This window comes from Hemiscyllium ocellatum, chromosome 2 (assembly GCF_020745735.1).
Source record: "Hemiscyllium ocellatum isolate sHemOce1 chromosome 2, sHemOce1.pat.X.cur, whole genome shotgun sequence".
Classification (NCBI taxonomy): Eukaryota; Metazoa; Chordata; class Chondrichthyes; order Orectolobiformes; family Hemiscylliidae; genus Hemiscyllium; species Hemiscyllium ocellatum.
The window spans coordinates 17,684,123-17,710,489 of NC_083402.1; the positions used below are offsets into that span (position 1 = coordinate 17,684,123).

Below are 26,367 nucleotides of genomic sequence, written 5' to 3' on the forward strand. Positions count from 1 at the left end.
GGATGGGCAATAAATGCTGGCCATCCTGCAAATGAATACAAAAGAAAATGTTCCAAGTACTGATCTCTGAAAAACTTCATTCCAAACCTTCATCCAACCCCAAAAATACCTATTGACCATCACTCACGGTTTGGTACCTCACAGCACCAGGGATCTGGGTTCATTACCATCCTTGGGTGACTGTCTGTTTGGGGTTTGCACATTCTTCCCGTGTCTTCGGGAATTTCTTCCAGGTGCTTCAGTTTCCTCCTACAATCCAAAAATGTGCAGGTTAGGTGGACTGGCCATGCAAAATTGCCTATTGTGTCCACAGATGTTCAGGCTAGGTGGATTAACCATGGGAAATACAGGGTTACAGGAATAGCATAGGGTGCTGAGTCTAGGGGGATGCTCTTCAAAGCGTCTCAATGTGGACTTCAGGTGTGGACTCAATGGGTGAATGACCTGTGTCCACACTGTAGGGATTCTAATTGATTGGGGCACAAGGGCATTTAAGAGTCAACCTGATTGACTTATGCACTTCTATCTTCACGTTAAATCCGAGCAACAAAGAGGAAACTAAACTGTATAAAATTTATAAAAGACATAAGGACTAAGCTTTCAACAGCTGATACTGATGGATGTTTGTCAGGTAAGGGTTTTAATGTATATCAAATCAAAGTGAGGAAAAGAGGTTAAGATACAGATTAACTATGATTAAATTGAACAACAGTACTGGCTTGAGGCACTGACTGGTCCACTCCTGTCCAGATATTCCCAGTTACAAATACCATGCTACGTGTTATTGCTGATGTATGCTTTGTTCCACAAATCCAGACGACACACGTTTTCTGTACATCAGCAGTAGCTTTATTATCGGACAGCCAGTGAGAGATTCAAAATGGCCCCAAAGTAGCCATGTGTCTACTTGTGGTCACATTTGTTCACACATCTCTGCCAACACACAGAGACAGTATATTTTATGGGAACAAAATAAAAGGTTTATCAGTCACATGGGTGATTGTCATCACATAGTTTAAAGTCGTTAATTATGAATTTACATAATGAATGACAATGTCTTGTGATAACGTGTGAATGGATTACAGAAATTAATTATCATATTCTTTATGATTAGGTGTTCATGGGAAGAAATTAAGGCAGAAAGGTTTTGCCTGCTGTAAATAGGGGATTCACATACCTATGCTAATATGGAGGGGAAGTAAATGGGAGATTCACATACCTATGCTAATAGGCAGGGGAAGTAAGACAGTGGGAGCAGGAGGCAGTTTAAGAGGGTTGTGGCCAAGGTTATCAGTCTTGTTTGAAAAGAGCAAATACCTCTCTCTGGGGCTACAGGGGGAATCCACATGTGTGGCTCCACTTGGCTCCATTTCTAAGATAGTCAGCCTCCCCCTACTGAGATATTCTGTCTGTATTGAATAAGTACAGGCTTTCAGTTGATACTGCAGTAAGTCCTTTGGTAGTGGAATGTTTAACCCTTGAGTCCCCAATGTGTCCTGAAAGAGCAGCAAAGCATGGAACTGAACCCTCTGTGGCATTTTAACTTTCTCATTGTGATATTATAAATCAGTTTCTAAACATTTCCTCTAGTTTATATTACAAACTAGAGAAAAAAGAGAGTCCCATCTCCATTTGTGGTTGCATTCTCTGCATTGGCTGCAATTTATTGGGCGTTGGGTTGAGTGGAGATCAATTAATCCACAATGGGAACACAGTAATTTCAATTTCTGTTTCGATATTATTACTACTGCAAAATGTTCCACCTACAATGCTGAAAACTTATTTCAACTTTGGTATGATTGAGTCTGCAGGCAACAAAACATGAATTAGTGTTTCTGTCATTCTGTGGTGAAGATAAACAATTGGACTGAGCTGAAAGTAGTGCATACAGCATTCTGCCACCACCCCTCAACTATGTGAGTAGATACTGGTAAACTTCATAGAATCTTACAGCCCAGAAGAGGACCAATTGAGAGCAATCAGACCAACTTTTTCAAGGAGCTATCTAATTCATGGCACTTCCTTGCTCTTTCTCCCTGGCCCTTCATCTTTTTTTTGGTGAATATCACTTTGCTGCACAAGTTACTAATGAGTCAAAGCAAAATATTGAAAGTGCTGGAAATCTGAAATAAATTCAAAATGCCGAGGAAACTCAGAGAGAAGTTGAGTTAACATTTCACATTTCATAGAATTTTTAATCAGAACTGAAAGGGTCTGGAGAATGGCGAATTTTATATTGATAGAGGGGGAGGAAGATTGAGTGGAACAGATGGTGAGGATGCCAGAACAAAGGACAAAGGGAACATTAATTATTGTGAAGGAGAATCAGAGATGTGAATGGAAACAAAAATAGAAATTGCTGAAAAAGCTCAGCAGGTCTGGCAACATCAGTGTAGAGAAATCAGAGTTAACATTTCAGGTCGAGTGACCCTTCCTCAGAATTGTGAAATAAGCATGAACAATTGGTTGGAAAGGAGAAAATGGGTCAATTCTGCTAAGTGCACAGCCAACAAGTTGAGGTGAGTGGGCCGGGTGGAGGGGGTGGGGACGGAGGGAGGGAGGGAGGGATGGGGTTGTTGCAGATTCAGTTAAAATGGGGAGAGCTCGGCAGAGGTTATTAAAGTTTATAGAGAAAAGTAATAGCACAGAGAGTATGGAAAGGATTAGGAATCTGACTTCAGGCATGTAAGTGGACAACTATAAGAATGGAGGCAGTTAGTGCAGGCCTGAAGGTGTTATACTTAAATATACAAAACAACGTACATCTGCATGTAATTGGTAGGTACAACATTGTGGGTATCACAAAATCATGGCTGCAAGGGGATCAGGCCTGGGAACTAAATATCCAAGGATAACCTCCCTTTGAAAGGCCAGATAGATAGGCAGACAGAGCGGGTTAACTTGTTAGGAAGAAATTAAATTAAGCCAATATCAAAAAGTGATATTGAGTCAGGGCATGTGTGGGTAGTGGTGAGGAAAAAGACTTTAATGAGAGCTACGTACAGGCCATCTCGCAGCAGTCAGGACATGGGGAAGAAAATGAATCACAAGATAGAAAAGACACACATTATAGTAATCATGGGGTACTTCAATATGCGGGTGGACTGGGAAAGGTAGGTTGGTAGCAAATGTCAAAAGAAGGAATTTGTGGAATATCAAGAAAAGGAATTTGTGGTAATATAGGGTTGAGTCAGTAAGCCTTTGTCCAGGATACATCATGCCTGTGATGAGGTAATGAGCAAGTTAGACAAAAGTCAGTGGACATGATCTACCAGGATTTCCAGGTGGCCTTTGGCATGGTATCACACAGGAGGCTGCTAAATAAGACAAGAGCCCATGGTGTTAGGGGCAAGGTGCTGGACAGATAGAGGATTGGCTGACTAGCAGAGGGCGGAGTGGGTATAAAGGGATCTTTTTCAGGACAGCAGTCAGTGACTAGCGGAGCTTTGCAGGAACCACAACTATTCATACTATACATTAACAATCTGGATGAAGGAATTGAGGGTATTCAGATGACATAAAAATACGTAGAGGGACAGATCGTGTTGAGGAAGCGAGAGGCATCAGGCTGACCTGGACAGGGTAGGAGAATGGACAAAGAAATGGAAAATGAAAGACAACATGGGAAAGCTTGAGGTTATGCACTTTGGTAGGGAGAATAGAGACATAGGCTATTTTCCAAATGGGGATAGGTTTCAGAAATCTGAAGCACACAAAGACTTGAAGTCCAAGTTCAAGATTCTCTTAACATGCAGGAGAGGAGATTTACAAGAATGATCCTGGAAATATCATATAAAGAGCGGTTGAGGACTCTGGGTCTGTACTCAGTGGTGTTTAGAAGGATGAGGGGGGATCTGATTGAAACTTACAGAATACTGAGAAGCCTGTGTAGCGTGGATGTGGAGAAGATGTTCCACTAGTAGGAGAGATTAGGACCTGAGGGCACAGCCTTAGAATGAAGGGGGGACCCTTTAGAACTGAGATGAGGAGGAATTTCTTCAGTCAAAATGTGGTGATTCTGTGGAACTCTTTGATGCAGCAGGCTATAGAGGCAAGCCTTGAGATTATTTAAGACAAATAGGTTATTGATTAGTAAGGGGAACAAGAGTTATGGGGAGAAGGCATGAGATTGGAGTTGAGAAACATATCCATAATCAAATGACAGAGCCGACTCAATGGGCTGAATGGCCTAATTCTGTGCCTATATCGTATGGTGTTATGGAAGGAAATGTTATGAATGACGGAGGAGTAGGCAAAGATGTTGCAGAGGGCACAATCCCTGTGAAATGCTGACGTTGGAGGGGAGGGGAGTTTACTTGGTAGTGGTATCCTGCTGGGGGTGGCAGAAATTGAAAAGGATAATCCTTTTATTTTGAAGAGTCTGGTGGGGTAGAAAGGAGACCCCTATCATTGCTCTCGAGTAGAGTGGAAGGGGTGAGAGCAGGAGTGTGGAAAATGGCTTGGACATGGCTGAGGGCCCTGTCAACCATGGTGAGGGGTAAGGAAGAAAAAGGTCATATTAGAGAAACCCTCATGTAAAGTGACATTATCAAAACAGATGTGACAGGAATGGAGAAACTGGGAGCATGGAATAGAGTCCTTGCAGGAAGCAAAGTGTGAGAAGTGCAGTCAAGTTAACTGTGGGAGTTGGAGGGTTTTGGTGGACAGCCTTTCTCTAGAAATAGAAACAGCAATGTCACAGAAGGGAAGGGAAGACTCAAATAGATGAGCTGAAGTTGAGGCAAAGATGGAAAATGGCAGCAATGCACTCTGCTTTTGAAGGGGTGCATTCAAGAACACAGCACCTCACTAAGTTTAAAAACTAAAGTTCTCCCTCCAATTATTTTAAATAGATATCCTCGGATTACTGGCTCTCATGCCTGAGGCGACTCCACTTGCCTGTCTGCTCAGTCTAAGTTATTCAATCAAACACTGTGGTGTTTGGGCTAATGTTCAACAATAAAGCAAACAAAACTGAGTCTGAATCACCCACCAATGTGTATTTTCAATGCATCATCATAAACGTTGCTTTTGTTCCACCAGATGACAAGCCATGAGCTCCTTTCTTGATTTTCCAGAGAGGATCCTGAGATAGGGGCATCTAAAATCTGATTGAAGATTTGTAGCTCGGGTATCCGTTGTTGTGGTTCTGCTCGCCGAGCTGGAAGTTTTTGCTGCAAACGTTTCGTTCCCTGGCTAGGGAACATCATCAGTGCGGTGGGAGCCTCGTGTGAAGCGCTGCTTTGATGTTTCTTCCGGTATTTATATTGGTTTGTTCTTGCCGCTTCCGGGTGTCAGTTTCAGCTGCAGTGATTTGTATCTGGGGTCCAGGTCGATGTGTCTGTTGATGGATGTTCTTGCCGTTTCCGGGTGTCAGTTTCAGCTGTAGTGGTTTGTATATGGTGTCCAGGTCAATGTGTCTATTGATGGAGTAAATGAAATACCATGCAAGGACTGCACAAAACACTATATAGGACAAACAGGAAGACAGCTAACAATCCGCATCCACGAACATCAGCTAGCCACAAAACGACACGACCAGCTATCTCTAGTAGCCATACACTCAGACAACCAGCAACATGAATTTGACTGGGAAAACACCACTATCATAGGACAAGCCAGACAGAGAACAGCCAGAGAATTCCTAGAAGCATGGCATTCATCCCCAAACTCCATCAATAGACACATTGACCTGGACACCATATACAAACCACTACAGCTGAAACTGACACCCGGAAACGGCAAGAACATCCATCAACAGACACATCGACCTGGACCCCAGATACAAATCACTGCAGCTGAAACTGACACCCGGAAGCGGCAAGAACAAACCAATATAAATACCGGAAGAAACATCAAAGCAGCGCTTCACACGAGGCTCCCACCGCACTGATGATGTTCCCTAGCCAGGGAACGAAACGTTTGCAGCAAAAACTTCCAGCTCGGCGAGCAGAACCACAACATAGGGGCATCTGTTAGGGCCCCACTAGGGTCTGGGACACAGGAGGGCTAAGCTGTGCTTAGGTTAGGGTCACTGAACTTGGTTAGGGAGTATGGGCAGAGACAATATGTTCAGGTCAAGGACATGTCCCAGTGTTCAGGACGGAAGCCAGGACGCAGTCCAGGAGCAGCAGCCTGTCCCATGATTTCTATTGCGGGCCTTGTTCCAGAGGTGGGGTCATTTGAATAATGTTACCAGGCTGTGAAGAAGCTTTAGAATATGGTGATGATGCATGTCAAAGGACTGTCATATTAAAAACAAATGGTCACAGATATATTAAACCACATAATCAATCATCCTATGGAGAATTGAATCAATTGTTTGGTTCTTTTATGAATTCACCTGTAATTTAAAAACAACAGATTCTAGAGCCAGAGCATTGCGATGGTATATTTGACCAGAGGTCAACTGAGCCTCGGTCAGTCGCTCTTTCCTCTCTGAGCCAGGGGTTTGTTATTCTTCTGCAGAATTTATCCACCTCGATCTCAATTCATTATTGCAAAGTCAGAAGAGCTGCTTTGGATGAGACTCTGAAGTTCAGTCTTATATTGCTATTCGTGGGGATTTGACTTGTGTAAAATTACTGCCAACCTTACAACTGCATATACTTTGATGAATATTTCATTGGTTTTATTGAGTTTTGGGATGTCATGAAAGGGCTACATTAGACTAGGTCTTTATTTACATACATTTTTTAGCACTAACTCAATACCGTTCTACTGTCCCTCCTGTTTATAATATATATATTATACTATAACTTGCAGTAACACACATATGAGAAGTAGTGGAAAGAGATGAAAAAAACTAAGTTGCATTAAACCTGAGATTCAGAAATCTAGACCCAAGTCAAGAACAATGACCAATCCTTTTTCATTTTTTTTCTTCTTTTTTTTTACCGCCTAACTGCGGTAGTGCTTATTTTTTTCCCCCAGCACCCATGGTGTGTGTGTGCAGGTGTGAGACACAGTGAGAGATACAAAGTGCATGAATCTTTATTCAATTTCCATCACCAGGAAGATAGGAAAACAACCGGGTGGCCAGTGACAAGCAGTGCCCTTCACATCAAAGGGCAATGCTGTGTGATCATAAACAGCAGCTCTCAATCCAACAGGGTTGTTCAGGAGCACGACTCGTTCATCCGGTGGTTGTGGGTGAACGCTCGTGTATCCAGAGAAGCCGGTTGGAATATAAACTGGCGTTGAGCGATTTGATCATAGTACTCCTCAGTCTCATACAAAGCGTTGAAACTGAGTGGGAGCTGGCCTGGCAACAAGCTAAAGGCACCAATCCCTTTTCATAGTGAATTGAACTGAATTGAATTGAATTGAATTGAATTGAATTGAAATGAATTGAATTAGCTTTTGTGTCACTGTAGTCAGATCAGTATCGTGAAAAGTTTACAAGTTGCAACTTACGGTGCCACCTTAGCTACAAGGTACCTAGGTACCGATTCTTCACTACAAGTTCTTTAGCAAAAATTAGAAAAATAAACAAATAGAAAGTCCAACATTACAGATCATAGGAATACATTAGAAAGTAGAGAAATAAAAAGTGTAGAAACAGTCCTTCCAACCCAGTCCCCATTGGTACCTAATCTCCAGTCTGCACGGGGCCTGAACTCCAGACCACGCCAGACTTCACCTCAAGGGTCTCAATGCTGGGAGACCATTCTGGAATCATCTTGAGGCCAGAAGTCCATGCAGGAGCCACGTTGGGCCAAGAGACCTCAATGGGCTGCTGAAAGGCCATCATGCTGGGCCAAGAGACCACCATTCTGGATCAGTGGTGCTGGAAGAGCACAGCAGTTCAGACAGCATCCAACAAGCAGCGAAATCGACGTTTCGGGCAAAAGCCCTTCATCAAGAATAAAGGCAGTGAGCCGGAAGCATGGAGAGATAAACTAGGGGAAGGTGGGGGTGGGGAGAGAGTAGCATAGAGTACAATGGGTGAGTGGAGGAGGAGATGAAGGTGATAGGTCAGGGAGGAGAGGGTGGAGTGGATAGGTGGAAAAGGAGCTAGGCAGGTTGGACAAGTCCGGGGACAGTGCTGAGCTGGAAGTTTGAAACTAGGATGAGGTGGGGGTTGGGGAAATGAGAAGGCTGTTGAAGTCCACATTGATGCCCTGGGGTAGAAGTGTTCCAAGGCGGAAGTTGAGGCGTTCTTCCTCCAGGCGTCTGCTGGTGAGGGAGCGGCAGTGAAGGAGGCCCAGGACCTCCTCCCTGACCTATCACCTTCATCTCCTCCCCCACTCACCCATTGTACTCTATGCTACACTCTCCCCACCCCCACCTTCCCCTAGCTTATTTCTCCATGCTTCTGGCTCACTGCCTTTATTCCTGATGAAGGGCTTTTGCCCAAAACGTCGATTTCGCTGCTCGTTGGATGCTGCCTGAGCTGCTGTGCTCTTCCAGCACCACTGATCCAGAATCTGGTTTCCAGCATCTGCAGTCATTGTTTTTACCAAGAGACCACCATGCCAGGCCAAGAGACTGCCATGTTGCACCAAGAGACTGCCATATTGGGCCAAGAGGATACCACATTGGGCCAAGAAGACACCATGTTGGACCAAGCAAACACCATGCAAGACCAGAAGATCACCATGCCAGGCTGAAATGAGGAACGTGCATGCTGAACAATGGAAGGAAAGCTTAAAAGATGATTCCAAATGCTTAATTGATGGCATTGGTTTAGAGGAGCACAGAGATGATTCCAGAGTAGCCTTCCAGCCTCGAGAGCCTTATGGTGATGCCTGGCACGAACTGGGGTCATGGCCCGGCACAGTCTGGAAGCTGGAAGTGGGGACTGGATTTAAAGGACTGTTGTTTTGAACTTATTATTCTCTATTTTCTAGTTTATTCCTATGATCTGTAATGCTTGACTTTCTATTTCTTTATTTTTCTTTTTTTTTCCAAATAACTTGGACAGAAGAATCTGTACCTAGGTACCTTGGACCCTTGAAAAGAAAAGAAGTCAGAAGATTGAGTGATTTCATGAAGCACTTTCACAGACTGGTATCTAAGAATTGAACTACACTGTTCCACTGCCTCATTTCTTGGAGCTAATGCTCAGAAGCCTTCCCTTTAAAATTGCAATTGGTGCAAAATCCGCTCCAGCATCAATGGGACAATAGCACTGCATTTGGAGAACTGGAAACCAACTTGGGAGGTGGTTTCTTGAGTTCATTCAAAACTAACATTGCAACGAATGAAAAACCTAAGCCTAAGTATGAATGTAACCAGGTGGAATAACAGTCTTGTGTTGTTCAATGTTATAATGCTTTGCAATATTTGATCTAAAATTGTCAAGCACAGGTGGCGGCACAGTGGCTCAGTGGTCAGCACTGCTGCCTCACAACGCCAGGGGCCCAAGTTTGATTCCACCCTCGGGCAACTGCCTAGATGGAGTTTGCACATTCTCCCTGTCTCTATGTGGGTTTTCTCTGGGTGCTCTAGTTTAATTCGATAATCCAAAAATGTGCAGTTCAGTGGATTGGCCATTGTTAATTGCCCGTAGAGTCCAGGGATGTGCAGGCTTGGTGAGTTAGCCATGGGAGATTTTGGTTTACAGGGATAGGATGGGGAGTGGTGGGTCTGGGTGGACTGCTCTTCAGAGGATCAGTACAGAATTGATCGGCTTCTCTGCCCATTGTAGGGATTCTACGATTCTACCTGCTGACCTTTAGAAAGCTAATTTCATAAATAATTGCAGAAGAATATTTCCTGAAGTAATACAGTTAGCAAAAGCAAAGTACTGCAGCTGCTATGGATCTGAGACAAAAAACAACACATGCACCTGTTAATGGCAACAACCGTGAGACTAAGGTTTTACGATGTGGAAAAGCCCAATATTTGGTGGCTATATCAGTCCAGCATGAGGCAAGAGGCCAATGGCCTACTCCCTTCCCAAAAATTCTGCTGGCCTAGTGTTTCCTATGTCATTACACTTTCAGTTATCTGAAACAAATAGGTTTAATGTAAGTCTTATGCGTTTGCTCGGGATAATTTATTTGGGCCAAATGACATATTTCCTTGTTGCAACTGTTCTACTAATGAAGACTTTGAGAACTGCCATTTAAAGTAGTTCCCATCCACCATCCCACAGAGTTCCCATGAGACTATCACTCCAAAATATGAGACACAAGTGTCATTACAATGTAGCAATAAATCTTTGGCTCAAATTGACTTGATATACGGGAATGCCAACCTGTTGGACACTTCCTCTGTTCCTGGCTGGATTCAACCACGGATCTTTTGAGTTGACTGTTATGAAAGAGATTTAACTCAATAACAGCACCTTATTTTTATAACTTGCCCATAAGTCCTCCTGGACCAACTAGCTAAAATCTCATGTAGTAGGAAAACGTATATCAAATCCATGAGCACTTTTTCATCATTCACTAGTTAACTTCTCATTGTCTTATAAGAAAGGCAAAATCAGGAGTTTCCCACTGACTTCCATGGGGCAGGTGAAGTTCAAATTGTCCCCTGACAGTCCAAAATCTTCAAAATTGTAATTCATAACTTTTTGCTCTGTAAGGGTGTTTACAGAACAGAAGCGGGTAAAATGTAAACCTACCATGATCTAATTGCTGAATGGCAATCTTCCTGAAATTTGCTTTACTCAGCGAGTCGTGAGTTCATGGAATGCCCTACCAGTAACAGTGGTGGACTCTCCCTCTTTATGGGCATTTAAACGGGCATTGGATAGGCATATGGAGGATAGTGGGCTAGTGTAGGTTAGGTGGGCTTGGATCGGCGCAACATCGAGGGCCGAAGGGCCTGTATTGTGCTGTATTTTTCTATGTTCTATGTTCTGTTCTTTCTGGCAACAACCATTTGGGATTGTTTTATTCAGTATTCCTCAGATTTACAAACATCTGAGCCCATCTCAAATAATTGGGTCCAGTCTATTTTTATATTCTATCATTTTTATCTTTCCAGAAGATAAAAGCTGTCAAGATTTTATCTAATTCTCAGCATGTGTTGTTTAAAAAGACAATTTCCTGATTTCCTCAGATATTTACATTTGGTTGGCGAGAGGACATTCGGCCTGGAGAACCACTACATACCAGGAAGTTCTGCTTTGATGCCATTTCCCACAGCAGCTTTGTCACCCTGTATGACTGCCATGGTATGAAAGGGAATCAGTATTGGCGCTATCGAAAGGTAAGGCACACCCATTGTATAGTGAAGGGCTTGTTTGACAGTAGAATATATCCTGTCACTGAAACAATAACTTGCCTTTGTATAGTTAAAAATCACACAACACCAGGTTCTGGTCCAACAGGTTTAATTGGAAGCACACTTGCTTTCAGAGCGCCGCTCCTTCATCAGGTGGTTGTGGAGGACACAATTGTAAGGCACAGAATTTATAGCAAACATTTACTGTGTGATATAACTGAAATTATACATTGAAAAATACCTTGATTGTCTGTTCAGTCTTTCATCTGTTCGAATATCATGATAGTTTCACTTCTTTCATGTGTAAATCACAAAACCTTTTTTTAAAAGTTGCATTCTCAGGTTAACTGTAACAATTGGTGTTAGCTAGACAATATGTTGAAGGTGTTAGCCCCCTGTGTTCTCTGTCTGTGTCATGATGTTTAGATTAATTCTAATCTAAAAAGTGAGATAACAGAATTTTCCATGAAATCATGCAGGTTTTGAGCAAAGTACAATGTAACTCTGCAAGTACAAATTCACCCCACAAATGTATATGTATATGTGTGCATGTGGGTCTTTGTGTGTGTGTGTCTGACCAGGTTAGGGAACTGTAAGTGTGTGAGAGAGTGTATATGTGTGTGTGAGTGTAGAAAGTCTTAAGTTGGTGAGGGGTACATGTGTGAGTGTGGAAGTGTGTGTGTGTTGTGTGTTTGGGGTGGGGGATTATGAGTGTCTGTGAGAAAGAATGTATATGTGTGCGTGAGTGTAGAGTGGTCTAAGTCTCTGAGATGATGGGTGTGTGTGTTTATGTGTGTGTGTGTGTGTGTGTGTATGTGTGTGTGTGTGTGTGTGTGTGTGTGTGTGTGTGTGTATATAGTGCAATGGTGGTCACCTGTAGTATGACATGAACCCAAGGTCCCATTTGAGGCCTTCCCTATGGGTATGGAACTTAGCTATCAGCCTCTGCTCAGCCACTTTTAGCTGCTGCCTGTCCTGAAGTCCGCCTTGGAGGATGGTCACCCGAAGGTCCGAGGTCGAATGTACTTAGCGGTCCAGGACATTCGACCTCGGATCTTCAGGTGACCATCCTCCAAGGTGGACTTCAGGGCAGGCAGTAGCGAAAAGTGGCTGAGCAGATAGCTAAGTTCCATACCCATAGGGAAGGCCTCAAACAGTTCCTTGGGTTCATGTCATACTACAGGTGACCACCATTGCACTTTACACATACACAGACACTCCGACACACAGACAGACAGACAGACAGACACACACACACACACGCGCACACACACAGACACGGACACACACTCCTATACGCACACGGACACACAAATACACAGACACGCACACAGATATATACACACCCTTACAGACACAAACACTCCCACACTCACACATGGCATCATCTCAGAGACTTAGACCATTCTACACTCACGCACGTATATATCCTCTTTCTCACAGACACTCACAACCCCCCACCCCAAACACACACACACTCCCACACTCACACATGCACCCCCTCACAGACTTAAGACACTCTACACTCACATACACACACATGTACACTCTCTCACACACTCACAACCCCCTAACCTGGACAAACACACACATATACACACACACACAAAGACCCACATGCATTCATATACATATACGTTGGTGGGGTGAATTTGTAGTTTCAGAGTTACATTGTACTTTGCTCAAAAACTGCATGAATTCATGGAAAACTCTGTTATCTCACTTTGTGGATTAGAATTAATTTAAACATCGTGGCACAGACAAAGAACACAGGGGGCTATAAGGGCTTTTGCCCGAAACGTCGATTTCGCTGCTCGTTGGATGCTGCCTGAACTGCTGTGCTCTTCCAGCACCACTAATCCAGAACCTGGTTTCCAGCATCTGCAGTCATTGTTTTTTACCCTCAACATATTGTCTAGCTAACACCAATTGTTACAGTTATCCTGAGAATGCAACTTTTAAAAAAAAGTTTTGTGATTTACCCGTGAAAGAAGTGAAACTGTCATGGTATTCAAACAGATGAAAAACTCAACAGACAATCAAGGTATTTTTCGATGTATAATTTCAGTCACATCACACTGTAAACTTTTGCTATAAATTCTGTGCCTTACAATTGTGTCCTCCACAACCACCGGATGAAGGAGCGGTGCTCCAAAAGCTAGTGTTTCCAATTAAACCTGTTGGACTAGAACCTGGTGTTGTGTGATTTTTTTTAACTTTGTACACCCTAGTCCAACACCGGCATCTCAAATCATTGCCTTTATACAGCTCTCTTAACAAAGGAAAACAGCTCCAAGATAGTTTGCTGCACCAGTTATGGTAGGAACAGGAGTGGGCTATTCAGGTATTCATTATGAAAATTTGACAACTGATTCACACAAAAGAGACAAGGACAGGCGACCAAAACCTTGGTAATACAGATCAATTTTAAGAAGTGTCCTAAAGGAACAGAGCACGTGTTGGAGAGGACTATTGATAAGTTGAGCATTTTTACATTGTCTGCTTCAGAGACCCACTCCTTTTCATAATCAGACACTGTGAGTACAACTCAAAGCCAGGTAGCATTCTATTCTCCATGTCTGTTATTTCTTCTCAGTTACTGTAGATATTTTAAAGATTTGACTGGGGGCAAATTCCCTGTAAGGATTGACTCTATCGATCCATTTATACACCCCGAAGGGCCCATTGACTGGTGTTAACTTCTGTTAGGAAAACAATGTCATAATTTTAGAAAATGTGTCTATTCATGACACAAAATGAAAACATTCTTGTAAGTCAGAACAAAATAATTATATGACCTACCACAAATGACTCAAATTTAGAATTCGCGTCATTCTGTGGCAAGCCCTCCATGGCCTTACTCATCCCTATCTCTGTAACCTTCCTCTGTCCACCACATACTCCCTTCACTTGAGCACCCTAAACTTTCTTTTCCCCATCCATGGTGACTGCACCTTTACCTAACCAGCTCCTAAGCTATGAAGTTTCAACCTGTCTTTCTCCCTCTTCTCATTTAAGATTTTCCCTTACGTCTATCTCTTAAATTAAGCTTTTGAACATCTATCCACATGACTCTTTCTCTGACATCATGTCACCTTTTGTCTGTAAACTCCCCTGGAACTGACTTGGGACTTTTGACTATGTTGAGCATGCTATACAAATGCAAAGTGTCTGTGTTTTTATTGAATTGTGCATAAAATATAGAAATAAAGGGGAATCATAAAAATACTTTTACCCTGAAAATTAGTCTGAGGAAAATTATTTTTTTACATTCATGGGATTTGGGCATAAGGGCTATACCAGCATTTATTGCCCATTCCTAATTGCCCAGAGGACAATGAGGAGTCAAGGAAATTGCTGTTGAGCTGCTGTTACATTAAAGGCCAGACCAGATAGGGATGGCATATTTCCTTCCCCAAATGACATTAATGAATCAGATAGGTTTTCAAAATAATGATAACATGGGGCTGAATCTTATTTTGTTTTTGGCTAAGTGTCAAGATTCACGGAGGAGTTCTCTTTGAAGTTCAGAAAGATTGTATTGAACGTAAGGAACACTTCATTCTTTGAGCTTATTCTGCTATTCAATAAGATCATTGTTGATCTGATTTTAATCTCAAATCTACTTTCCTGCATATCTCCAATAATATTGCATCCTCTTTTGTCACCAAGAATCTCTCTTGCTTAAAATTATTTAAAGATTCTGCATCCACTGCTTTTTGAGGAAGGGAATTCCAAAGCTCATGGCAACACAACTGTTTCATAACATACTCCATTCACCTCCATCAACGCCACCCCAATACTGCCCCTCTCATTAAATTCTAGCCTGATTCCACCAGTCATCATTGCTGGGACAATTTGTTAACACAGGTATATTCCATAATAGACTGGCACCCCTGGCAGCAGTGCTCTCTTTAAAAGGCATTGTACATCCAGGCAAGCACTGTCAGTCTAGAGCTTCTCTGCACAGCTCCTGACATTGCCCCGGACATGGCAGAGGAATGGGAATTTAGTGGTTGCCAGCTGGGTCAGTGCAGTCTCAGCCACCTGGAGCAATGCCCAATAATGTAGGAAGAAGGTCAATGACTGGCTGCTCCAGTGTAAGTTTCATCATCTACTCTCTGTTACTGCACGCTCACTCTAGCTCTGTAACTGCACTCATTCTCACCAAGGGTCATGCTCTACCACTTCACTATTCCATGCAACATCTTCCCTTATTCAGTCTCGCCTACTGCAACTGCCTACTCACTTACTTACGGAAACTTACCAATTTTACCCCACCTGCACCAGCAATAATAGCTATGCCACTTGCCTTCATCTCGCTCAATCCCTTCCTTTTCTCCCATTCTAGGAGAAAGAAGCCCACAATAGGGCAGAAAAAGCCTAGACAGGTGTTGCACTGACCAACATCTTACACTTCCACCCTTACGGGGATGAAATCATAACCCTGAGTGCTCTGAGTTGCTAACTGACAGTGTGCAAACCTTGGATGGGTTTTGAAAGCTGGGCCCTGTGGCTGATGACTGTCTCCCTTGAGGAGCGAGACCTGCTGACAACCATGAAAGTCTTCTTTGGTTTTGAGTCTTTGCTAAGTGCAAGGCAAGAGGGAAGTACAGAGAACCTGGTATCTTTGGCTCAGCTGGCAAAGTGCAAAAAAGCAAGGTACGGATGCTGTGAGCATCGAAGTAGGCTTAAAATGAGTGAGCAATGATAGAATCATTGAATCTCAACAGTGTGGAAGCAGGCCATTCAGCCCATCAAGTCCACATTGGCCTTCCAAAGAATATCCCTGCCAACCTGTATTTCCCATAGTCAATCCACCTGACCTGCACATCTTTGAACTGTGGAAGAAAATCAGAGCACCTGGAAGAAACCCACACAGACAATCAACTGTGGGTGGACTTGAACCCAGGTCCCTGGCACTGTAAACAGCAGTACTATCCACTGCGCCACCCTCTGGTTACCAGCACAGTCTGAAGTGCCATTTTAAAGTTCATAAGCATTCTGTAAGTGGAACAGAGATATCACATGATCATGCAGAGAGGCTCACAAGTATCTAATGCCAAAGTCCATGGATGTGAAGTTCATGCAGTCATCACTCGTGAATCGTGCCCTGAGATGCTAGTACAAGTTTCCCAAAGTGAAAGCAGTAAGCTGAAACCATCAGATACCCACTCTGACTTTCTATTAACAAGGTGAGATTTGCATTTAATTAAGGTGATAACTAGTAATAATCCTCTTCAATAGGCACCTCACTGCTGCCTGGTGAGAATCTCATTTCGGCACCCAAAATTTGATTGGAAAATGCAGCTAGTTGCTCTTGATATCGAGCAAAGTCTTAGTAGACTTCTTGCAGCTGCACTGCTCAGGCCCCTATAAGATTTTACCACATGATCACCTTTATGCCAGTTTCCACATTTTTCATACAGAACTAAAATTTCAATATCTACTGGGATATCCCACTCAGGTGGGATTTGAACCCGCACCCACAGACATAGGCTTCTGGATTCACAGCACAGGGACAAGGTTACTTCTTCATCACCTAGTAGCTCTTCAAAGTTCCTGACAAATGAGTCTCTAACCTAACCTGGATATCTGTTCCACTCCTTTGCCATTTTTGGGTGAATATTCTGGAAATTTTTGATTTAACACTATCCTGAGTGTTCCAGCACCAAGAGGATTTTAATGGTCCATGCAAAAGGCCCCACCACCATCTCAGAGCAACTGGTATGGGTAATAAATGCCATCTGTGTCAGCATCATCCACAATATAAGAACATTTTTAATTTGCACAATATCTACTTTCTGTTCTTTGAACTGGGTGTTCCCAGCCAGCATCCTTGACAAATCCGGAAAGTTTACTTTGGTGTTGCCTCTGGCTGTAAGCAACACTTGAGTCAGCACTGAAATTAAATAAAGGCAACTGAAATTGCTCTCTCTCTCTCTCTCTCTCTCTTTCTCTCTGTCTTGTGTGCTGTCAGTTCCCATGAATCATGCACACCAGCACAATGCTACAAGCTCAATAAATCCTTAACAAAATTGCAAGTCTTGGCGTTGCTGCAATTGACTCATCAATGTGACATCTCAGCATATAAGTGCATATCCCAGACAGTACTGTGCAATCTAAAGGGACTGTGATTCAATCACAGTACTTTGCAAAAATTTGAAAGAGGTTAAGAAAAAGAAAGCTTCTTTGTTAGACAATGTGCTGGACCGGGCATAAGTAACTGCTCTAGTGCTTGATTCCAATCAGCAATGTAAAGCTATTTTCGTTCTGAAATTGGGGGAATGTGTATTGTCAGTCAGGGTACAGGAAGATTATGTTTCTTCTACCTAACCCCAGTGCTTTCTTGGTGTCATGTTCTTCCCAATGGGCAAAGCAATATGAAATTCTCAGATTTACTACCAAGGCCGGCAGCTGGAAGGGCATGCTATTTTTTGATGGTCCTGACAAGTTTGTGTTGTTATTTATATTGGCTGCCCTGGACACAAGTGCAAAATGAAAGAAGCTTCAGTCTGAATCCGGCTCTTGCTGAGATTGCTTGCAGTTGCTATCACAAAGCAGAAGAACACTCCATTCATCAGCCCTGACATCTCTCTTTGTGTAGTCAGAAGGCTGAGGGTCCATTATACTGCATTTACGTTACAGCATTCCTGCTAAAGGAAAGATTTATAGAGGTCTTCAAAATTTTGAAGGGTTTTGATAGAGTGTGCAGGGAGAAGCTCTTAATGGCATGAATTGGTAAGCAGAGAACAAAGATTAAGAGTAATTGGCAAAAGCACCAAAGGGGGAGATGAGGAGAATTTTGTTTTATATGCAGTGAGTTGTGATGATCTGGGACACACTGCCTGAAGGGATAGTGAAAGCAGATTTAATAATAACTTTCAAATGGGAATTGGATAAATATTTGAAAAGGAAACATTTGCAGGACTATGGGGAAAGAGTAACAGAGTTGTACTAAATTAGAGGTTCTTTGAAAGAGCCAGCACAACCCATTGATCTCGAACGTCCTCTCATAATTCTGTAAATTCGTCACAGTGCCCCTGTAAGTTCATCCTCAGCAGATTTTTACTATGCTAATATGAACAGCTCACCAAAAATAAATAATTTCTTTTTTTCTGCAGTCTGCCCAACTAAACAGAAAAATGTGGTTAAAACAATTCAGTACAATTGAATATCTACTATCTCTGCTCCAATTATCCACCTTAGTTAGAGACAAAAATCCACCAGTTATCTACCTTACCAATTATTCGCAGACTCCAGATTCATTTCACAGCCCTCTAAAGCAAACCTTTCCTCCTACTAAGACCAGCCTTCATTCAGTTAAGACTGTGACAGATGATTTAAAAGTGGATTTCTATTATCTATTAGCTTTCACTATTTAGATGGGGATAATATTGATTCAAGGAAATAAGCGAATTAATTCCAGTTCCTAAATGAAGCAAACAATTACTGGCATTCGCCATGCAGGAATCGAAATTATACAATCAGCCCAAAGTACACAGTTCAATGTTTTTGAAATATTGTTGAGGCCACATCCATTTACAGTTATGAAACACATGACTAACCATCCAACATGGTCATTAGTTAGTACCCACATGTTTCGTGTTGGAAGTGTGCTGCCTGTTATATTATTAAACATGCTGGTAATGACAAGCAAAGCTCATGCCTTGAATTTCCCCTGTTCAAATTTGAGCTACCATGAACCCAACCAGAGTTGGTGATGCATGTACATGTGATATAAGGAGATATCCTTAAAGCAAAAGAACACTGGGGCTAGGCACCAAATGGTTAAACCTTTTAGAAGCCCTTACCAGAATGGAAGGATGGTAGAGTACTCTTACTGTCTTGCACAGCAGTCCCAAATACCAATGCTGACCTCATAAGGCTATCTTCTAATAGGCTCATCCTTCAAAATGACCCTCTACAAATCACCCTCTCCCTTCCCATTGCCTTGCCTTAAAATCACACCCAGCTATGGCTTCACATAGCCTTCACCCCCTTGATTTGAACTCCTCTCTTTCTGTGATTACCTTGGGAGTCTTTCATTTTGAGCAGGTCATCCCATCAAGGGGCTTACTTCAAGGCCTTTGCAGCCAACATTCACATATCCTTGTGGAACCAATTGACTATTTCTAGACATCAGCTTGACATTCACAGCTCTCTGGCAAGCTTTTTCAGACCTGAATGTATACAGATATCAATTTCCACCCTTTAGTTTTTCAACTGTACCTGGAGTTTCAAAAGCCTCTCACATTCATGAAACAAGTGGTTTTTGTAAGCGTCACATACATTTTATATTGTTGTTTGCTGATAGGAATTTAAGATACAACAAAGTGTGACCACATTATTTATGACCACAGAGTGCAGTTGATAAAGTGGGTTAATCAAACCTTTGCTCTGAGAAAACTAAAATGATTATTAGTCTTAGATGACAACATTGTTTGCAGACAGTTCTCAGTGGCAAGCAGTAATATCTTTTTACTTGAATATTTTCAGACTTTATTTATGCCATTTGTGTTAGTGGTAGCTTATTGCCAAATAATGCAATGTTCTTTGTAACCAATTATATTGTTTCAATATTTGTGTGAGGGTTGTGCTTCTATGATTACTAAGTGAATTGCCACTTCAACAATGTTACCCATTAGCATGTGTTTCTCATCATCATGTTCCAGCACCACCAACACTGTATAAAGTTTCAGCCATTCCAACTATTAGTCATTACACTTTAAATTTGGTCCCTAGACTAAACATAATAACTAACAACTTACATTCATATCATAGTTTTAATATTGTAAGATCTCTCAGTATACTTCACAGAAGCATAATCAGTCAAAAACTGCAACTGCAACTGCTCTGCTCAAGACTGCAAAGAATTACAGAAAGTTGTGAATGCAATTCAGTTTATCACTCAAACCAGCCTTCCATCTATTGACTCCATCAACACTTCCTGCTGCCTTAGAAAAGCAGCCAACATCATCAAAGATCTCTCCCACCCCTGGTTATACTCTCTTATACACTCTTCCATCTGGTAGAAGTTGCAAAAGTTTGAAAACACATACCAACTGATTCAAGAACAGGTTCTTCCCCCTTATTATTAAACTTTTGAATGGACCTCTCATAAATTAAGTTGATCTTTGTCTGCACCTTTTCTGTAGCTTTAAAACTATACTCTGCATTCTGATGTTTTATGTAAGGTGTGATTTTCCTGGATAGCACATTAAACAATACTTTTCACTGTATTTCAGTACATGTGACAATAATCAAATCAAATCGAATCAAATCAAATCAAGCTAAATCTGACACGGAATCACGCAATGAAATCTTAGGATAGAGGTCAAACATCTCTGTTGACTCATGGGAGGTGCTAGCTTGAGACTGACCAAAATGGCAATGACTCATTCACGAAGGCACCAAACATATTGATAGTTGGGAATTCATTGGGAATTTGAGAGGCGAAGGATGGCATTGGAGGGACAGCACAAACCCCAAAACAACTAACTGAATCAATCCTGCCCTGCAAATGATGGAGTCATCAGATCATGTACTTGATTTATCAGCCACCTGTGAACCCATCATACTGGTGTGGAAACAAATCATCCTCAATTCCAAGGGACTGGCTAAGAAGAAGAAAGGAGGGTAAAGAGAGATATGGATGAAATTCCAAGCTTTAGGTAATGTAGCTGTGGTCAAAGATGAGGGGCTGAATCTTACCTTTTTTTTGGTTTAGTCTAAGCTACATCAAGTGGGCAGCATGGTGGCACAGTGGTTAGCACTGCTGCCTCACAGCGCCTGAGACCCGGGTTTAATTCCCGACTCAGGTGACTGTGTGGAGTTTGCACGTTCTCCCCGTGTCAGCGTGGGTTTCCTCCGGGTACTCCGGTTTCCTCCCACAGTCCAAAGATGTGCGGGTCAGGTGAATTGGCCATGCTAAATTGCCCGTAGTGTTAGGTAAGGGGTAAATGTAGGGGTATGGGTGGGTTTCGCTTCGGCGGGTCGGTGTGGACTTGTTGGGCCGAAGGGCCTGTTTCCACACTGTAAATCTAATCTAATCTAATCTAATTGTATTCCAAATGTAATGTAGAAAAAAGTTTTATAGAAGGAGTCTCACTGTCAGGGCAAGTGAGATTTCTCAGGTTTCATACCAACCTTTCCTGAATTAATACCTGCTCTACTCTATAGTGCCCCCGCACCTTTAATTATATGCGCGTCTTACCACATACCATTCCTGGAACAACTCACTCCTTAGCAGATATCCACTGAGAGACCAACATCCCGGTGTACTTGCCATCGTGAAAAGGCCATTGTGCACCCAGTCAATCTGATGTTGCCTGTCATCAGTAAAGTAATGGCACAACAGCCAAAAAGGCACACTGTTAAAAGTAGGTAAACAGTATGGCTGAAACTCTGTTCCATGTACAACCCATTTTCTCATTCTGGTTGCTGTTTAACTAGCACCTCACACAGTTTACATGTCCTTCATTACATCACGTCTTACCATCCTCTCTAAGTCACCACTGCTGTGCCTCCAATACTCATTGGAGCTTGTCATTGACCAGTAGGGGAGCACAAATACATGCAAGCAGTCAGATAGTTCCAAAGATGAACTTTATTTACAGTCAGTAAAAGTGAATGCAAACAAATCCAAAAAAGGCTACAGTTTGTCCCCCACAATGTAAACCAAATCCTGACATCATGACCAACGACTATTAAATATTCCATAATGATCTTCTGCACCCAGCTCTCAGCAACTGGAACAGGGTGTCAGTCAAGTCCTGTCTGGTTTGTAATGCCCCATGCTGCTGAGCTCTGTCATGTACAAGGTCAGCTTCCCCCTCTCAATATCCTCCTCCTCAGGGGACTGCTCGTGTTTCCCCCGGCTCCACAGCATCTATCACATCCCCTCATTGTCTGCTCCAATTGTGCAGAGCACAGCACTCCAGGATGATGTGGCACACTCTGCCCAGACTGTACTGAAGGATATAGACCGGCAACAGAACCACATCTTCAGAAGATCCATCACCAGCTCCATCATGGCATTGGTCACAACACATTCACCAACTTGGTGAAGGTGCTGCACTGACTGAGTAACCACCACATGATATTAACAAAGGGAATGTCTACTGTCCTCTGATCCCCTTCCCACTATCCCAGAGTCACATCAACCAGGAAAGGTACCATTTACTTCAGAGCAGTCCTTCAGATCCTTACATGGCAGATGATGCAGTGATATTGTCCTCATCCCACAGCACCCTTGGAAGTTTCAGAATTGATGGTGTGCTTTTGGCAGAATTCACCTCCCTTTCAAGCTATTTTCACTCATTTCTGCATTTTTGTGATGACAATATTCATTTTGCAAGCACTAATGGCATGATCCACGTTTGACAAGGACTTGATGTCTAACCACAATCACTCTGCATGCATTGTAAATGAGTGAAGAAATTATTGCAAGTGTAATGTAGCTGGAGTTTGCAGATGCATGCTTCAGTGTCCTAGTATCCAACAGATGTGGATCCCATGTTTCACCTGACAAACCGACCAATGACTATGTCCACCTGAGGCATTGTCCCAAACATTTTTTCAGTTGCATTTCACACTAGAGAGCAGTAGGTAACAGCAGGGAGCACACCCTGTGGCAGACACATTCAGCAATGGGCCCTGCATGGCCACAGAAACACCGGAGCTTCCATGTTCCATTTTACTTCACACTACCTCAACAGTCAATTTTATCCTATTCCCTCCCTCAGATCCACACTCCCACCACACTGAACTTCACCTCCAACTGTCCTCTCTCCCCCTAGACCCTGACCCTTTATTCCTTAATCATGCCCACACTGCTCCTCTATGCTTCCCTGTGGAGTCCACTGTGGTGATCACAGCCAATAAATTCCCACCCACCCACATTCCATAACCTTTCCATTTCCTCTGATGCTGTTCTGCATAACCCCGCCCCTCCCCATATACCTTGAGTTTTCCCTCCAATACTGTCTGTGGCCTCACCTTTACAGATGCCTCTGCTTCTATCCCCTGTCTTGTCATTGCAGTCTTTCTGTAAGGGTTTACATGTGGTCTAACCAGGTGTCTCCCTGGTTCCCAATCAGTAGCATGTTTTTGCTCCAGAGCTGCTGGCCGTGTTGACTCCATCCTGGTCTATTGGCCATCCCCAATTCACTCCAGGCCACTGGTTTCCCCACTTGTGCTCTGGGCCAATAGCCATCCTTGCTCTGGTCCCGGCTCACTGGGCCTGCTGGCCAGCCCCTCCCCGTGCTGTTCCAGGCCAGTGGCCGAACACCCCACCCCCCTCCATCTCTGCTCTCACCTACTGGCAATCCCCATTTCACTCTGGGTCACTAGCCATCCCTACCTGTGCTCCAGGCCAGCTGCCCACCCCCTGTTCTGTTCCAGGCTTCTGGCTGTCCCTGCTTCTGTCTGGGCCTGCTGGCTGCCCCCATACTACCCTGGGCCGCTGGCTAGTCCTGCTCTACTCCAAGATGTCTAGTCGTCATCCACCCTCCAGGCTGCTGGAGGAGGAAAAGACAAGAGAGAAAGAATACACGTGAGAAAGAAAAAAAAGAAAGGGAATAGTCTGACATCCGACCCATCTGGAATGTCCAACTTTTATCACTCAAAGAATGGTGAGTGCTTGGAAGTGCTTTGCCAGAGGAGGCAGTGGAAGTAGACACAATAGCAGCATTCAATAAGTACCTGGACGAATACATGAATAGGAAAGGAATAGAGGGATGTGGATCCAGTAAGTGAAGACAGTTTTACAATGCAAGGGCAAAATGTGTCAGTCTTGGAGGGCTGAAGAGTCTGTTCCTGTGTTGTATTGTTCTTTGTGTCTTGACCTCTGCTGCTATCTTGAATCATCAGCTGAAGTCAGCAGGTTCCCATTCTGATTTGCAAGTTGACATCTAACGTGTTCAGCATGTAGGAACATAGGAACATTGTTCAGTAGCATAGGAAGCTGAATATTTATGAAATGAGTTGTGCAATTAATAAGACATTTAACAAACTATAATCCCTTTAATTCACAACTGACTACTGCCTAGCACTGTCTACCACTTGGTAAATGCATGTATTATGTAGTGAATTGGTCCTGACATCAAGATGGGCCTTGATGGACTTCTTATCCAAATCTGCCACAAATCCCCCTGTGGCACACATTGCTCAGGCAATGGCCAATTAATTTAAAGCCATAATTCCATTCTCAACCAAATCATCTCAATCAAATAACCTCAGTCTAATGAGAAAACATCTGCTGGCAATTGGAATGACAAAGGAAATTTCATGTGCAAGAACGCAGAAATCCTACACACTGGAAGATTTTTTATTTTGGCCTGTCCTTGTTTGTTCCTCATAGACAATCACAACTGGAACAACGGGATCAGTTCTCTCGCAATTGGTGTCACAATATCAGCAATTAAAAGGCATAATGTCCAGTTAATAAACATATTTATTTCCAAGCTCCATTCCCAGAATCAAGTCCCGTACATGGTGTCAACTGTGGGTTGGTGGAAAGACTTTCCTCTGAAATATAAAATCACAGATTCCAATTCCATTCATAAGACGTAAGCACCTAATTTGGCTGGTAAATCAATGTAGCACTGAGGGTGTGATGCACTGTCAGCAGTGAGGGAGTGTTCTACTGTTGCAGTCATCTTTCTCATGAGACATTAATCTGAGGCTCAAGATCCCATTACACTATTTTGGAACAGAACAGGAAAGGTATTCGCAGTGTCCTGGGCCAATACAAATCAGAATATTTGTACATATCAATGCACTTTTTGGGAATTTCTTGTCAGTGAATTCGCTACTGTGTTTGCATAGCAGTAACAGTTCAGAAAGTGCCTAATTAGTTGTAAGTCACTTTGGGACACCCCATGATTGTGATAAGTACCATATAAATGCATGTCTTTCTTTTTTGCATTGTCCCTTGCAGAAGCAACCTCATGTACATCCCTGGAACTCAAGAGTTAAAGTCTCCTTGCAAAGATTTGGCGGCTAAGGTTCATTCCTCACTAATTACTTACATTGTAGTCTAGTTTGTACTCAGTCATAAATATAACCTTAACAGTTACTGCAGAGAGTGGTACAAAATAATCTTGGTCCAAATCCACATTTATCAGAATGGCTGAGTTGGCAGCATTCTGAAGCTGATCTTTATTCTCAGATGTAAATCAGCTTGAAATGATTAAGAAGTGTGCAAATTCCACCTGCCAGGTCAAGTGCCATTAGCACTCATTTCTCCAGTGTAAGGTGATCTGTACAATTATACACAGCACAGGAAGTGAAATCAGAGAGACTGCGGGAGGAAGATCAAAACAAATTTGAAAGGAAGGGGCAATCAAAAAGGAGTGTTTGACATCAGTTAGGGCAGATGCAGTGGTGGGGTGGGACACTGAAGAATTTCTGAAGAAGCCTTTTGAAGAGCATCCAAAGAAATCGCAACCCATTAGCAGCTTTCCACACAGCTGACTAGGGCTGGGGATTGTGAAATGGAGGCAATAATTAAGAGAATCCATCCTATCAGTACAGTTGTAAGTCTGCAAGAAAGAGCAACCTAGCATACAATTGCCTTTCAAAATATAGCTGGTGTGATGTGACAAGATTTTCAAGCAAGATTGCTTCCTGTGCACAACTCCAGCTCCACAGGTCACCATGTCCACGAGGAGGTGAAACCAAATTTTAAGCTCGACTGACTTACTGTTTCCTTTTCGTGGCCTGCACAGCTGCTGCACGCGCCTTTCCCCCTCATGGCACTGCATTGCATTAATCTCTGCTGGCCCAGTAGCAGTTTCCTCACCTGAGGCAAATTGCCACTGGTTAAGGTCCCACTGAAGAAACCAAAGCACAAATCTGACCACATAATTCTCTGCACCAGTAGGCAATCAAGGTGGGATCATTGGCTATTTCTAAGATGAATGTAAGCAGATTCTCAAACAAACACAGAGAATGCTGGAGAAACTCAACATGTCTAGCAGCATTTTGGGAGAGACAGAAACAGAGTTAACATTTTGAGTCTGGTACTGAAGATAGATCCTTGTTAGACAGGGTAATCAAAGGTTATCAGAAGGTGATGAGAAGTTCAAACCACAAACGGATCAGCCAGAGCAGAACAGGCTTCTGGAGCTAGATGTTCTAATATTAGTCTTGCCTTGTCTACTTATAATTAGGTTGATGCTT

At 42.8% G+C, this 26,367-nt stretch overlaps 1 protein-coding gene across 1 annotated transcript in view; it reads left to right on the forward strand.

Moving 5' to 3' along the window:
• galntl6 (polypeptide N-acetylgalactosaminyltransferase like 6) overlaps positions 1-26,367 on the forward strand; it is an 832,913-nt gene that overhangs the window by 796,192 nt on the left and 10,354 nt on the right. Inside the window, exon 11 of the mRNA XM_060833907.1 lies at positions 11,017-11,166. Within this exon, the coding sequence (XP_060689890.1) occupies positions 11,017-11,166 (150 nt within the window). The remainder of the gene's footprint in view (positions 1-11,016; positions 11,167-26,367) is intronic.